Raw genomic sequence first — 13,779 nt, forward strand, 5'->3', positions numbered from 1 at the left:
TATTAAAATGCTTAAGTTTCGCGTCTGATGAAAGAAGGGCATAAAAGTCTTCTTACAATCCCTGTGTGGCAAACAGAAAAGATGTTCTCATAAGTGACATAACTGAGAAAGTTTGTCGATTCGGCTAATTTATCAAAAATTTATCTTTTTTTATAAAAAAAATATTTTCTTTGATGTATTTTAATTTTAATTTGTCTTTCTTCATCCAATTATGAAGCTTTGTTTTTGGATTTGAAAAATTAGTTCTCGTGTTGAGAGGAGGTGGTTAATGTATCTCATTTATATGTGTTTTAGAGAAGAGTTCTTCTTATTTTTGAAGGCTTGTGTGTTTCGTAAAATTTTAATGGAATTGCTTATGTTTTTAGTTTAAAGGTTCGTCACATTTAATTTTAGGTTTAAGTTTTTCCACCTTGTTTTAGTGTTTTTTGTTTTTTTTTATTAAGCTTAAATTAGGAAGTATTTTTGTTTTCCACCAACTATAATTATTGGAACTTTTATATCGTTCACCAACTTAAATTTCGTTTTTTGAGCTTTTATTTCATCTTTTGATACCAAAAACTAGTACATTAATTAAATTTCAGATGACAAAAGAAAAAATAAGTATTTTAATTTTATTCAATTTAGTCGTTAGCAAAGTACTGTGTCGTCCTTTTGTTTTTATTTATACGAAGACAGTGTTGGCAAAAATGAAAGGCCCATAAAGCTTTGGCTATGTGCTTCATACTTTTCCTTTATGAGCCTGAGTGCCTGACTATGTCACTTTTGTATTCTGAGTTCGATACCAATACGATACATGTCACACCAGTTTTTCATCTTATCTAACTGGTTTCGACATGCTTTAGGTTCGTACGGAGAACTTTCTATGTGTGTATAGATATTGTCGAACGCCGTGCGGCTTTCCATACAGCAAAACATGTGACATGATGTTATGTTTTTCCCCTTTAAATGCTATATATACTACATTGTATATGTTGTAACATTTATAAGAAATGTTGAATTTAATCTTTATTTACATCAGAAGAAAAAAACACAGCTCTCTAACAATATTTTGATGCATGTATAAAATATAGTTTAGCTACTCGTGTGGATGTATATATATAAGACTCATATGAGTAGTGAAACCGAGTGGTGGTCCAATTTGGAGTTGGAGGTGGTGTAGGTCTTGGGTCCTCCATAAAGAAGTTAGGTCGCCGTTATTAAAACAACTGCACATTGTCATATTTGTTTTTTTGTTCTTTTAAATCTGATTAAGTTCACATTAAAAAAAAACATTAATTGGGTGTCATCTATATTATTATTTTTGAAGTACATTTTGTGTTATGCCCCTTGAAGTTTTGGTTGTTTAATTTATTTTATTTACAATATTAACCCCTAACTATTTTCCTAAAATAACAATTCTTGGAAACTCATTTAATGGAACTATTTAAATCGGCCTAATTTGATACATTTATTGCCATAAATATCTTGACAATATCTATACATTTCCGATTTTTCCAAAAACAATTCTACGCATAAAAATTTTAATCCTGTAAAAATCTCCAAACATATTGTAATAGATCTTTAGAGACTGTATCATCTCTTAAATTTAAATGACACAGCCGAGTTTGAGTAACAAATGATTACAATCGCAATAATTATTATAACATTAATAAAGTTCATAAAAACGAGAACCCAACTTTAGAAACTCAATAATCGGGTATATTTAACTTTAGCATCAAGAAAAACATTTAACATAATATATACCGTGTTAAGAAACTGAATATTATTTTGCGATAATGTTATCAACTCAAATAGAAAAACACTAAAATCTCTCTTTATTATTACGGATCGTAAATTCCTTGCTCATCAAGCATTTTCCATGTATAAATATCAACTTCACAAACGAAACATAACACACCACCAAAACCACTAATACAACAGTTTTGAAACACGGGTTAAACCACTAATATGACGGTTTGTTGTTATATAGCGGGACATGTTATTAACATGACAGTTTGCATTAACATTAGTATAAATATAAAATATTATTAATTCGGTTTTGAAACACGGGTTAAAACTTCCTTTAATTATTTGGTTAATACCACTAATATAAGAATATTATACATATTAAATCAGGGTAATTTAACTAAAATTTTATAAAACAATTAAATCATTGGTAAAATTGTGACTTAATCCGACTATAGCTTAGAAATTATATATGTATGTATTTATGTCCCCTATTATTGTTATAATAATTGACAATCCAAACAAAATTATTATTTAATTAAACAAAACAAACTAAATATAAAAAACAAAAAAAATAAAACGTTATTATTTTTTTAAAAAATTGGTCTGCGGTGTACCACGGGTTAAAATCTAGTTTTTGTCAAATTCCTAAGGTAGGTGACTCAGTTCAAAATACAAATATCTTTTTAAAAAAATATAAACTATGCAATTAATTAATTAACACTTTGAACTTAATAGTCGACCAGACTTATACTAAATAGTCAATAAGAGAAAAACAACTTAAGTAACAAAAACATTTTGGTCAGATCCATGCAGGGTGTTTCGAAAAGTAGTAGAAACATTTTTGGTGTCTTACGATGCTCTTTATTTCTCAGATAACTCTCAATAAAGTACTGAAAGACTTTGTTGCGACTTGCCAGTGTCGTAGACTTATACGTTTGTCATTTTCTTTTTGCACAAAGCCATCCAAAATCCGTTGTGATGTATCATAAACCAGATGTTCGATACTTTATTCTTGCTTTCTATTATACTGAAGGAATGTTGTACATTTGTATGCAACAAAAAAGCAATAACTATCGTATTTTAAAGCAAAATTAATGCATTTTTTCTCCTTGATCTAAATATTGACGAAAATACTCAATGCGAATGGAAATCGAAAATATTGTGGTGAGGAAACTTGTGTAAATTCTTGAAAGGATTATCAATATATGTGTTCAAGAAGAACAAGACTTTGCCAATTGTAATAGGTATTTAGTAAATTGATAAAAACCTAATTTAAATTGTTGTAATAACATGATGAACAAAAACATTAAAAAAATAAACTGATTTGGAGCATGACAAGTCACAGCAGTGGTAAAACTAGGTAGGAACTGTGTTAGGATAAAAAACACAAAAAGATCAACAACTAAAGAGGTGGCTGTTGGATTGGAGCACATCCGTTTATCGAAGTTTGTATCTCCACAACCACTACTCGAGAGCGATGAAGATGATGAAGTGTTGCAGTTCAACATTGACTAAAGTGATATTGTTTCATCTTCTCAGTTTTCCAATGCCTAATCGACTTTTTCATTTAATAATACAATAACCAAATGTTGTAAGAAAAATATATACATAACCAAATTTGAAATTTTGATTTGTAATTTGTAACGTATCAAACATTTTTTTGTCAGTTTGTTTATATATTATATTGTTTCGGATAAATCTATACTCATGTCACAAATGTTATAAGTCATAGCTTTTTTAATGTGTATTAATGATTATATGTATGTGATCCAAATTTCTTTTGACTATAAACTAGCTGATAAAACGAGAAATATAAGTTAATAATATCATATCTATTTTCAAACTTTTTTCTCACCGACATACAAATTAGGAATATTATTCAAAACTGAATTTGATCAAGATAATTTAGCTCATCATGCACTAAATTTATTTGTCGAATATAACTATAAATTCTTGAAATATGTCTCGGTGTCAACTAGAAAATTTCTCTGATTACTACATCTCCGAAATATAAATATATCTTATCAGAAATATATATATGTAATTAACAAATATAGAACTTAGGTCCATTTTTTTTTTTTTTTGTGTACAAAGAACTTAGGTCCACAAGTCCACAAATTTAAAAGAAAAAAAGTCAAATATATTTTAAATATAACAAAATATATAAATACAGAATTCGATCATTACAAATGTCAGAAGACATAATACAAAAGAAAAAAATGGCGATTGGCCTTAAAATAAGAAAAGACAAAAGTAGAGAAAACCTCGTGAACTTCGTAAAAACACTTAACGGCGTTTAACCGAACCCCACGTGACTCCGTTAATGATTTTCATTTCATTATCGGTGGTAAAATGAGTGAGACATCTCCTCTCTTTCTCTGTGACTTCTCTCTATCTCTCACCTCTTCTCATCTCTTCTCATTCTCTCTCTCTCTCTCTCTCTCTCTCTCTCTCAACTTCAAGAATTGCTTCAAATGGTTTGATCATCACATTTCACAAACATGTAAGTTCCTAAATTCACATATATGTCTAACTTTTACACATACTGATCGCATGTTGTGGTATAATATTCTTTTACAAAAAAAAAATGTTGTGGTATAATATTACATTGTTATACATTCTAGTTTTGACTATTTCTGAATTGGTTTGGCTATATATTGCAGTATTTACAGCAACTTTTTGGAATCTTTAAACATAATTACGAATTTTTCATTAATTGTTCAGTAGTAGCTAGTAAGAGATCGCTTACGATCAAAGAGTTTTACTGGAAATTATGGGGAAGAAAGGGAGTGGTGGATGGTTCTCCACGGTGAAGAAGAAAGTCTTCAAATCCTCTCCTAAAGATTCAAAGGTTCTAATCACACCTTTAATTTTTTTTTTGTCAAGCACAATAGTTATATATACATATATTTTAATGTATGTTAGAGAAATTAGGCATTAAGTGGGCTATTTAGAAGTATCATGAAGAGGATCTTCATAAGAAACCATTGTTATAGCATAAAGAAAGAGACAATAAAAGTACAAATATACATAACGTTTTAATTTCTAGCAGTGCTAACGAAACATAACTTGAATGATAAGATATAGCTAATACGACCACATAACTACTCCTTCATTAGTAAGCAAATTTGTTTTAATGTCTTTTTCTTCTTGATTGAAAGCAATTTCCATATTAATTACATACATAACTATTTTTGTTGCAATGAACCATATATTTTCTTATTTTTGTACCTGTTTTATGAGGATTCGTAAACTATATTTACGTTTACTATAGCTTAAAAGGGGAAAGCAAACTATACGAACTTTCATCTTATAAATGTATGACAAGTTGTGTTTCACAAAGTAAATGTTTAGACCGTACCTATTTATTAATTATAAGCCGAAAAAGATTGGTCCCCTTGTGAAAGAGATAGACTAAGAAGGCTCCTTATAAGAGCATTAAAATATGATTTTTATGACTCCTAAAAAATCTTTTTTCTTTTCAATCTCCCAATTTTCATGTGCATTGCTTTGTTCCCTCGCCATCACTCCACCCCATTTAATTTCCCCACCTATAGATATAGTATACAATTCATTCAACTTGTATCAATCTATATATAGATAGGCATATATCTTCACACTACTATAGTATATGTTCTTTTTTACCACTATTCAATGTTTAGCCCTACAAATCTACAATCTTTATCATTTTTTACTTTATACATGGGATCGATCTCAACCCCAACTCACTGAATTTCAACATTTACTGTCGTCTTATTATTAAAAATATGACCGTGATAAATTTATGTATCAGAATTTGATTTTGAGTTTTGAGTTTCGACTAAGATGTCAATATATCAATATACTAGCTTTTTGAACCAAAAAAATATCAATATACTAGCTTTGTACAATTTAGGTTAATCTCTATCAATTTTGTTTCTCAAATTACTATAGTGGTAATGTGCAAAACCAAATAGTAGGAGAATATAAAACTAAAAGGATGTAATCATTAGCCGAAAAAGCTTATAAAGATGGAAAGGTTCATCAAATTAAATGATTACTACTATTAATATTATGGTCACACTTTGATTTAAATACATGCAGAGAGAGAACAACATTGGTAGTAATAATGCCGATAGATGGCAGCAGCAACACGATACGCAAGAAGTCGTGTCGTTTGAAAATTTCCCGGCGGAAAGCTCACCGGAGATCTCTCATGACGTCGAGAGTACAGCTTCTACTCCAGCAACCAATGTAGGAGACAGAAAACACGCTATGGCTGTGGCTATAGCCACTGCAGCTGCCGCTGAAGCCGCCGTTGCAGCTGCACAAGCTGCCGCTAAAGTTGTTCGCCTTGCCGGCTACAACCGCCAGACGGAGGAAGATAGTGCCGCCGTGCTCATCCAATCGCACTATAGGGGTTATTTGGTATTTGTTTCCACCTCTATTTACCATTTTACTATCAACTCTTACCGGTTCTCATGTTCCACAATATATCTTTAAGAAACATTCCTGCTTGGTCTTTTTCTTATAGGCGAGACGAGCACTTCGTGCTTTGAAAGGACTAGTTAGGCTACAAGCATTGGTCCGTGGCAACCATGTACGGAAACAGGCGCAAATGACTATGAAATGTATGCAAGCTTTGGTTCGTGTCCAAGGTCGAGTCAGAGCGAGAAGGCTCCAAGTGGCTCATGACCGGTTTAAGAAACAATTTGAGGAAGAAGAGAAGCGGTCCGGGATGGGAAAACCAAACAACGGTACATATTGAAAATAATTCCAGCACATATCAAATCACCTACTATATTTACATTTATAGTGGTGACCATAAAAAATTAAATTTGTATCGTTAAATAGGGTTTGCTAATCACCAAACCGAACGAGAGAAACCAAAGAAATTGCACGAAGTGAACCGGACTAGCTTGTACCAAACTCCAGGAAAGGTAGTGAGGAAATGTCTTACGTAGTACTCTTATTTAAGTAATTACACTGTTGGAATCATTTTAGCTAATGTCTAATATACAGGAAAAAGAGAAGAGTGAAGGAATGATGAAAAGAGAGAGGGCTCTTGCTTATGCATACACTTACCAGGTTGGTCACCACTCTATTTTCTGCTAAATTCTATTGCCTTCTTATTGTTCCAAAAGATATGCATTATAGGTCCTTAAGCATCTTTCATAATGATTTTTTTTTTTTTTTTTTTTGTCAAAACTTTCATAATGATTTGGTTTACATATTTTTTTTTTTTGTCAAAACTTTCATAATGATTTGGTTTACATATTGAAGCGACAAATGCAACACACAAATGGTGACGAGACAAATGGGCCTGATAGAAACCAATGGGCTTGGAATTGGCTTGACCATTGGATGTCTTCTCAGCCATACACAGGCCGTCAAACTGGCCAGGCTCACGGTCCCGGACAGTACAATCCACCTCCGTATCCGCCTTTCCCGACAGCCGCGGCAACCACTACATCTGATGATGTATCCGAGAAGACGGTGGAAATGGATGTGACCACTCCTACTAGCTTCAAGGACAATATAATGGGTCTTATCGATCGAGAGTATATAGACTTAGGATCATATAGACAAAGCCATAAGCAACGGAAAAGTCCAACGCATGTACCAAGCTACATGGCTCCAACAGCATCTGCAAAGGCTAAAGTTCGAGACCAAGGCACAACTGGCAAGCTACATGGAATTTCTTTTATGCCGTATTGGAACTCCTCGACCAAAAACGGGTCGATTAATGGATCAGGTTGTGATTCATCAAGTTCGGGTGGAGCAATAACATCAAGTTACCCTGGTCCTAGGAGTCCTAACACAAAATCTGATATCCGACGTAAGCCGGTTAGTCCTAGTCAAAGTCCTACCGGGTTTGGAAAGAGAGGTTGGAGGCATGATCATTAGAAGCAAAGTACATCTTAAATCTTGAATAAAGACTTACATGTGCGTGGTTGGTTAATTGTCTTGTTTGAAATATATTTTCGTTGTTGCATAATTGTATATGACATTAATAATGAACATGTCATCATCTCAAGTTTTTAATGTCACGGTCTAATTTTAAAAAATCCCAATTCTACTTTGAATATGGGACTCAAAACTTCTTATTACAAATAATGCAATTGAAAGAAAATGAATAGCATGTTTTAATTAGTTGCACCCAAAAGTTCTGTTGGTGATAGGAAGTAACTGATGATATAATTTTGTTACTAATGATGATCGTTCCATCATTAGTAACCAACCACTTAAAAAGCAGTGTGTGATTGATAATGTTTCTGAGTTAACTAAGATTGACAAGCAGAGAAAAAGAAAACATGGAATTGTAATTTTCATTTTAAAAAGTAATCAAGAATTTCATGCTGTCCGAAGACGTGCGTACCTTAGATCATTGCATTTTTTTTCCCCTCTTTTCTCTCAAAAGTTATTGTGTTAAACATGTACTTGAATTTGTTATGATCATAAGACATGATCATAAGCTTGTTACTTACAAAGAAATTAATTTACAAAAAAATAATTTGATCTAATATCATCTTTGAAGGGGATTGTTCAATTCTAATAGACAACATCAATGGTCTTTCAACCAATGCAGCTATATGAAACATTTGTCTCGATATATCATTCTAGGCAATGAAGTTCAAACACACAAAGTTCAGTTTCACACGTCGTGATTGTAATGAGTCAGCCCATGTTTTAGCAAGATATGGTTGTATACGAAATGAGTTTTATTCAGATTCTGTGTATATGCTTCCATGGTTAACTTCTACTTTGTATCACCCAAACATTGGTTAGTTATATAAAATGACCTTTTCGACGAAAAAAAAAAATATAATATCATCTAATTGTTTGACAATAATGAATATCACATCTACTGTTCTATAACTATTTTTTCTAGTTGTTACAAGTTATACCATCAAAACTGCAATTGAACTACCATTGCATTTTTTAACAAAAAAAAAAAAAAAAAAAACTACCATTGCATTTTATTCAATATGTTCATATATAATAAGTTGAGTATAGCTGAACAAGGTCCAACGGCTCAAGGCAGCTGAAATCTTTTGTGACAAAATATATTTGACCACTTCTTCAAACATTGGAGTTCAAATCAAACTAGATGATGGTAACTTTTTGAGGATTTATCACCAAACCAATTGATTTTTGTTTTTCTTTAAATTAGATGATTTTTGAGTTTGGCATTGGTGAGAGAGTAAGTTTGGCTAGTTTGTTATTCTTTCGAGCTTGTTTTAAATCTTTCCTTTTTTTTTGGGGTTTATTTTACGATTTCAGTTAGTCTCTCCGTAACTTAAGGTTTTGCTTCCTTTCGATTTTTTTTTGCTTGTAATCTCTACAAATATTTAGTGTTTCCTCAGCACATCTATACTAATAAAAAATAGGAGCTATAAGCTCACAAAACCGTCCACATAGGATTTTAAACAACCAATAGAAATTTGACATATCACTTATTAACATTTTATACAATTTCCAGAATTTTCTATATTAAGCATTATTTTAAACAATCTATCATGATTTGACATAAAATACATCTAAAGTTTAAAATATTTTAAATATTTAATCTCTATTAAAAATTTTAAAGTTTAAGAATTACTAAATATTATATATCAAATTTTTTAATATCTTGAAAATATCTTACTTATATCCGTTTGTGTTTTATATCTCTTATGAACTGTAAAACATGTTTTTGTGTATGACTTTACAAATGATTTGATACTTTTGCAGTAAAAATTTTATTTTTAAGTCTAAGAAAGAAGGATTGATATCGCAAGACCTTGATTTGATGTTATTTGAGTTTAAAGAACAAGGATCGATGAAAAGCACAAATATTGTTTTAACTATACATGTGTTCATATTACTTTCTCTGCAAGTAAGGATTTTGGTTTGAGAAGTTTCGATATGTGTGGATCTAAAACCGAATAAGCATATGGATGAAATTATCAATAATTGGGTGCATGTGTTGACTATGCTGGTCTTCATAAATTGCACAAATTTTATGAGAAAATAAATTATTTTGGTCTTGGAGTTTGATGGGTTAACAAGTTGTGTGGTAGTCTTAAAAAAGGTTTTTCAGTAGAAAAATGTGAAGAAATTGACGAGGAAGAAGAAGAAAAGGAGTATAACGAAGAACCGGACGGTAAAAGTAACAATGTTAATTTGATGGGTTAACAAAGTACCATAAAATTTGACAATGAAAATGACAAGAAAGGATATGAAGAATAAGAAAACATTGAATAAAAAACACGAAAACATAGGTGATAGCGATCAATTAAATATGAAAAACGAGATAAATTATAAAATTGTTTTGTTTTTCTGGTGGTTAAATAAATAGTTTAGAATATGTGAAGTCACCAGTTTGATTCGCCTCGCCTGGACGTGAGTTAAATTCATGATTTTTTTTATCAGATTTGATTTTATAACACAACTGATTTATATTTTTTTTTTAAAATATGTATCTGAAATTTATTTTTTTCCTTAATAGTATTCTAAAATTTTCTATAAGATAATATTTCATTACCGTCATCAATCATATATAATTTTAATCAAAATATATATATAGATATACGTCACGCCAATGTATCAATTTATCGCATTATTAATTAATTAAAATGTAGATGACACAATTTTGATATTTTTTAATTTGGGGTTAAATGCATAAATATAAAAATTTGATTTGAGAAAAAATAAATAAATAGAAGGAAACAAAAACAGAATGCGAGGGGAACAAAAAGAGCGAGCGTATCTCTCCGCAAATGATGGGGACAAAAGTGGCCTAAAATCTGAGACTCTGAGGTTTTGAGTGTTTGTTTGTTCAACAAACAAAACAAAAAAAAAAGTCGGAGGTTTTGAGTTCTCTCTATACCAACACTCACTCATCGCTCACTTCCTTCCTTCCTTAAAATCTCCGACCTAATCAAAATACACATTTGCATCTCTATTGCTCCTCTGTCGAAACCGTTACTGTCTTCGAATTGGATCTCTCTTTCGAGCAGAAACACCCAATTGAACAATCACAGTTCCTCAGGTTTTGATTCCACTCTCATCATCTGAAAAAAAAATTCCAGTTTAAATTAGTTGAAAGGTCGAAACTTTTTTTTAGTCTACTACTGGGTTCTTTAGTTTCTTCTATATAGGAGGAAACTCATCGATTTGTTCAGGAATTAGCTAGTGATTTTGAATTGGGGTTTTGCTTTTAGTTTTTATAAAGCTTTGTCTTTTTTTTTATTGTTCTTGAGAAATAATAAACATTTGCATTGCACCTACTACTCTCAAAAGTTTCACTTCTTTCTGTTTTTTGTATTGTTTAATTCATTAGTATGCTTCCTGGGAATTTTTATAATCTTTAATAGATAGCACTGTTACTAATAAAAGATTTAAAGAAGATCTATATGTTTGTTTGTTTCAGATCAAAATCTATTGGTTTACTTTTGAGAGCTTGTGGATTCTACTTCTTGTCTGTTTCTTCTTATTTAGATTTAGTTGTGGATCAAAGCAATATAGTCTTGTTTCTTATTATTTTAAATGGTAACATTTCTTTCTAAATCAAGAAGTCTGTACTGAATCAAAGGGTGCTTTATCTAGACGACTTGACAGCTTGGATCTTCTTATGTCTTTCTGTTTATAGCATTTTAAAGTAAGATTGTGGTTTTCAAGTGTTCTTGGAACGTATAGAATGAAACAGGTTTATGAAGATTGAGGTTTTATCTGCATTCTTATTTGGCAATTTCTCCTTTTTATTCTTTCCACAGTGACAGGGAAAGCTAGGCTTGAGGTTTGAGGATACCGTTTCCTCTCTGTCGATAAGAAAGCGGCTACAATGCCCGAGTCCCACGAAGCATCGAATTACGATGAGGTATCTATGCAGCAAACCATGCTCTTTTCTGATGGTCTTCAGGTAGATTATGAGTATTGCTAAAAACTTCATGTTTCTGATCATTTCTGTTAAGTCTCCATCCGAATTAGAAAGAGAATGAAACTAAGCACAAAGATATGTTCTATGTGTGAAAACGATATAACAGTGAAATGATTATTAAGATCCAAGTGTGGTTAGTTGTTACAATGTTCAATCATATGTTGGTTTTTCAATATTCTTTAAGCTGCTCTTTTATTTGCTCAGGACTTGAAGAATCTGCGAGCACATTTGTATTCGGCAGCTGAGTATTTCGAACTGTCTTACACTACTGACGATAAAAAGCAGATGTGAGTACTGTAAGAATTACCGCTTCAGATTAATTGTGTCATTGAAAATGCTCCTTTTTTTCTAACTAGTTAGTTGTTACACGTTAATGCAGAGTTGTAGAGACTCTGAAAGATTATGCCGTGAAGGCTCTGGTGAATACAGTTGATCATTTAGGCTCTGTTACATATAAAGTGAACGACTTTATCGATGAAAAAGTCGATGAAGTAGCAGAGACTGAACTTCGAGTGTCTTGCATCGAACAGGTATATAAATATTCCTCTAAAAAACTTGTATTTTGTCCGTAAAGGTTCCTACTTTAAGTTCTTTCTCACGTCGATTTTTCTTACCGAGTGTGTTTTTGTTGGAAAACAACAATGTGATGTGATGGGGGTTAGAGGCTAAGGATGTGCCAAGAGTATATGGATCATGAAGGGCGTTCACAGCAATCACTTGTGATTGATACTCCAAAGTTCCATAAACGATACGATACATCTTACCCGGTAAAATTCTCTCTTTCTCTCCCTCTCTCTCTCACACACACAAGTTCCGGGACTCACAAGCAAAAAGATGCATTCTTCTTTATCAGCGGGTGAGATTATGACTGCTACCAATCTTGAAAAGCTTAAGTACTTTGGAAGTAGTTTAGAGGATGCAGATGACTGGAACCAATTTCGAAATGGTAATTTTGTATTTCTCTATGTTTACTCTGTAAAAAAATCCAAAATCCAATTTTCAAGATTTCTTCCTAACTCAGTTTGGTTTCCTCTTTCCGTTCTTTTAAAGCTGTCCGTGCTACAATACGGGAAACACCTCCACTACCTGTTAGGTAAAAACACCAAACACATTTGAAGCACAAAGGTAATGTGAAATCAGATGATTTTAACCGTGTTTCCAACCTTTTCAGAAAATCGACATCTCAGACTTCATCTCCACGGCTACCACCTCAACGATCAGCAACCTTTTCATTTACCTCTACCATTCCGAAGAAAGAACAAGGTAAAAAACCGATATAGCTTAATTACAATCTTTAATACACCGATCTTTTATTCATGTTTTAGTGTGATTTAATCAGATAAGATATCAGTTTCACCGCATCGGTTTCCGCTACTAAGATCAGGATCAGTAGCTACTCGGAAGTCAGCATCAATCAGCCGACCAACGATACCAAGCAAGAGCAGATCTATAACACCTATACGGGTATAAAAGAGCTTCGATTCAATACCAAAAAAAGTTGTTTGTTTCATCACTTTTATCTCTTCTTGATTCCTCTTCTTTTACATTTTTTTTTCCAGTATCCATCAGAACCAAGAAGATCGGCTTCTGTCCGGGTGGCATTCGAGAAAGAAAACCAGAAAGAAACAGAGCAGCAAGTACCTAGCAAGAGCAAACGACTACTCAAGGCGTTGCTTAGTCGACGCAAAACCAAGAAAGACGACACTCTCTACACTTTCTTGGACGAATACTAAAATGCCATTACCGGTTTATCTGTGGATGCGCTCTACTGAACCGGAATATTGTGAATTTTCATTTTTCTTTTTATATATATTATTAATACACTAAAATTAATAGAGAAAATATATATTTTTATTTTGTTGTTACGGACTTACGGTAATGTAAACAGAATTTCTATTTATTGTGATTGTGAAAGCAACTTTTACAATTTTAATATTCAAAACCACCAAACACAAAAATGAAGGAAAAAGTCATTTATACATGTACTCTCTCAAATGTGCGGATTTTTTCCTATACAAATTATTAGTGCCAGTTTAGACGTCGATTTGCTCCTTTCAATTCAAAAAAAGATTAAAAATCATTAATATCTTAAATCTTTTTTATTTATAATACCTTATTGTATTTTCTCTCGAATGAAATGACAATCATTC

At 32.0% G+C, this 13,779-nt stretch overlaps 1 protein-coding gene and 1 pseudogene across 3 annotated transcripts; both read left to right on the forward strand.

The window, feature by feature from the left end:
• The first annotated feature begins 3,922 nt into the window (after nt 1-3,922).
• On the forward strand, nt 3,923-7,669 carry LOC104780751 (protein IQ-DOMAIN 21). Of its 2 annotated transcripts, none has more exons than XM_087510431.1 (7): nt 3,923-4,231; nt 4,453-4,579; nt 5,812-6,135; nt 6,242-6,464; nt 6,562-6,647; nt 6,730-6,795; nt 6,991-7,669. In XM_087510431.1, the coding sequence occupies exons 2-7, from the start codon at nt 4,502-4,504 to the stop codon at nt 7,612-7,614; spliced, it is 1,401 nt and encodes a 466-aa protein (XP_087366557.1). In that variant the 5' UTR covers nt 3,923-4,231; nt 4,453-4,501; the 3' UTR covers nt 7,615-7,669. The 2 variants fall into 2 exon arrangements, with proteins under 2 accessions (XP_087366557.1, XP_087366558.1); XM_087510432.1 differs by having other exon boundaries at nt 3,968-4,231; nt 4,456-4,579.
• Nucleotides 7,670-10,442: 2,773 nt separating this feature from the next.
• Nucleotides 10,443-13,564, forward strand: LOC104780752 (protein ABIL2-like; annotated as a pseudogene). The gene is made up of 10 exons (XR_015596924.1): nt 10,443-10,741; nt 11,472-11,611; nt 11,834-11,916; nt 12,009-12,159; nt 12,292-12,396; nt 12,483-12,575; nt 12,680-12,722; nt 12,801-12,892; nt 12,969-13,093; nt 13,189-13,564. The product of XR_015596924.1 is annotated as a protein ABIL2-like (transcript).
• Nucleotides 13,565-13,779: the final 215 nt, after the last annotated feature.

Source organism: Camelina sativa, chromosome 4, assembly GCF_030686135.1.
Source record: "Camelina sativa cultivar CO46 ecotype springtype chromosome 4, ASM3068613v1".
NCBI lineage: Eukaryota > Viridiplantae > Streptophyta > Magnoliopsida > Brassicales > Brassicaceae > Camelina > Camelina sativa.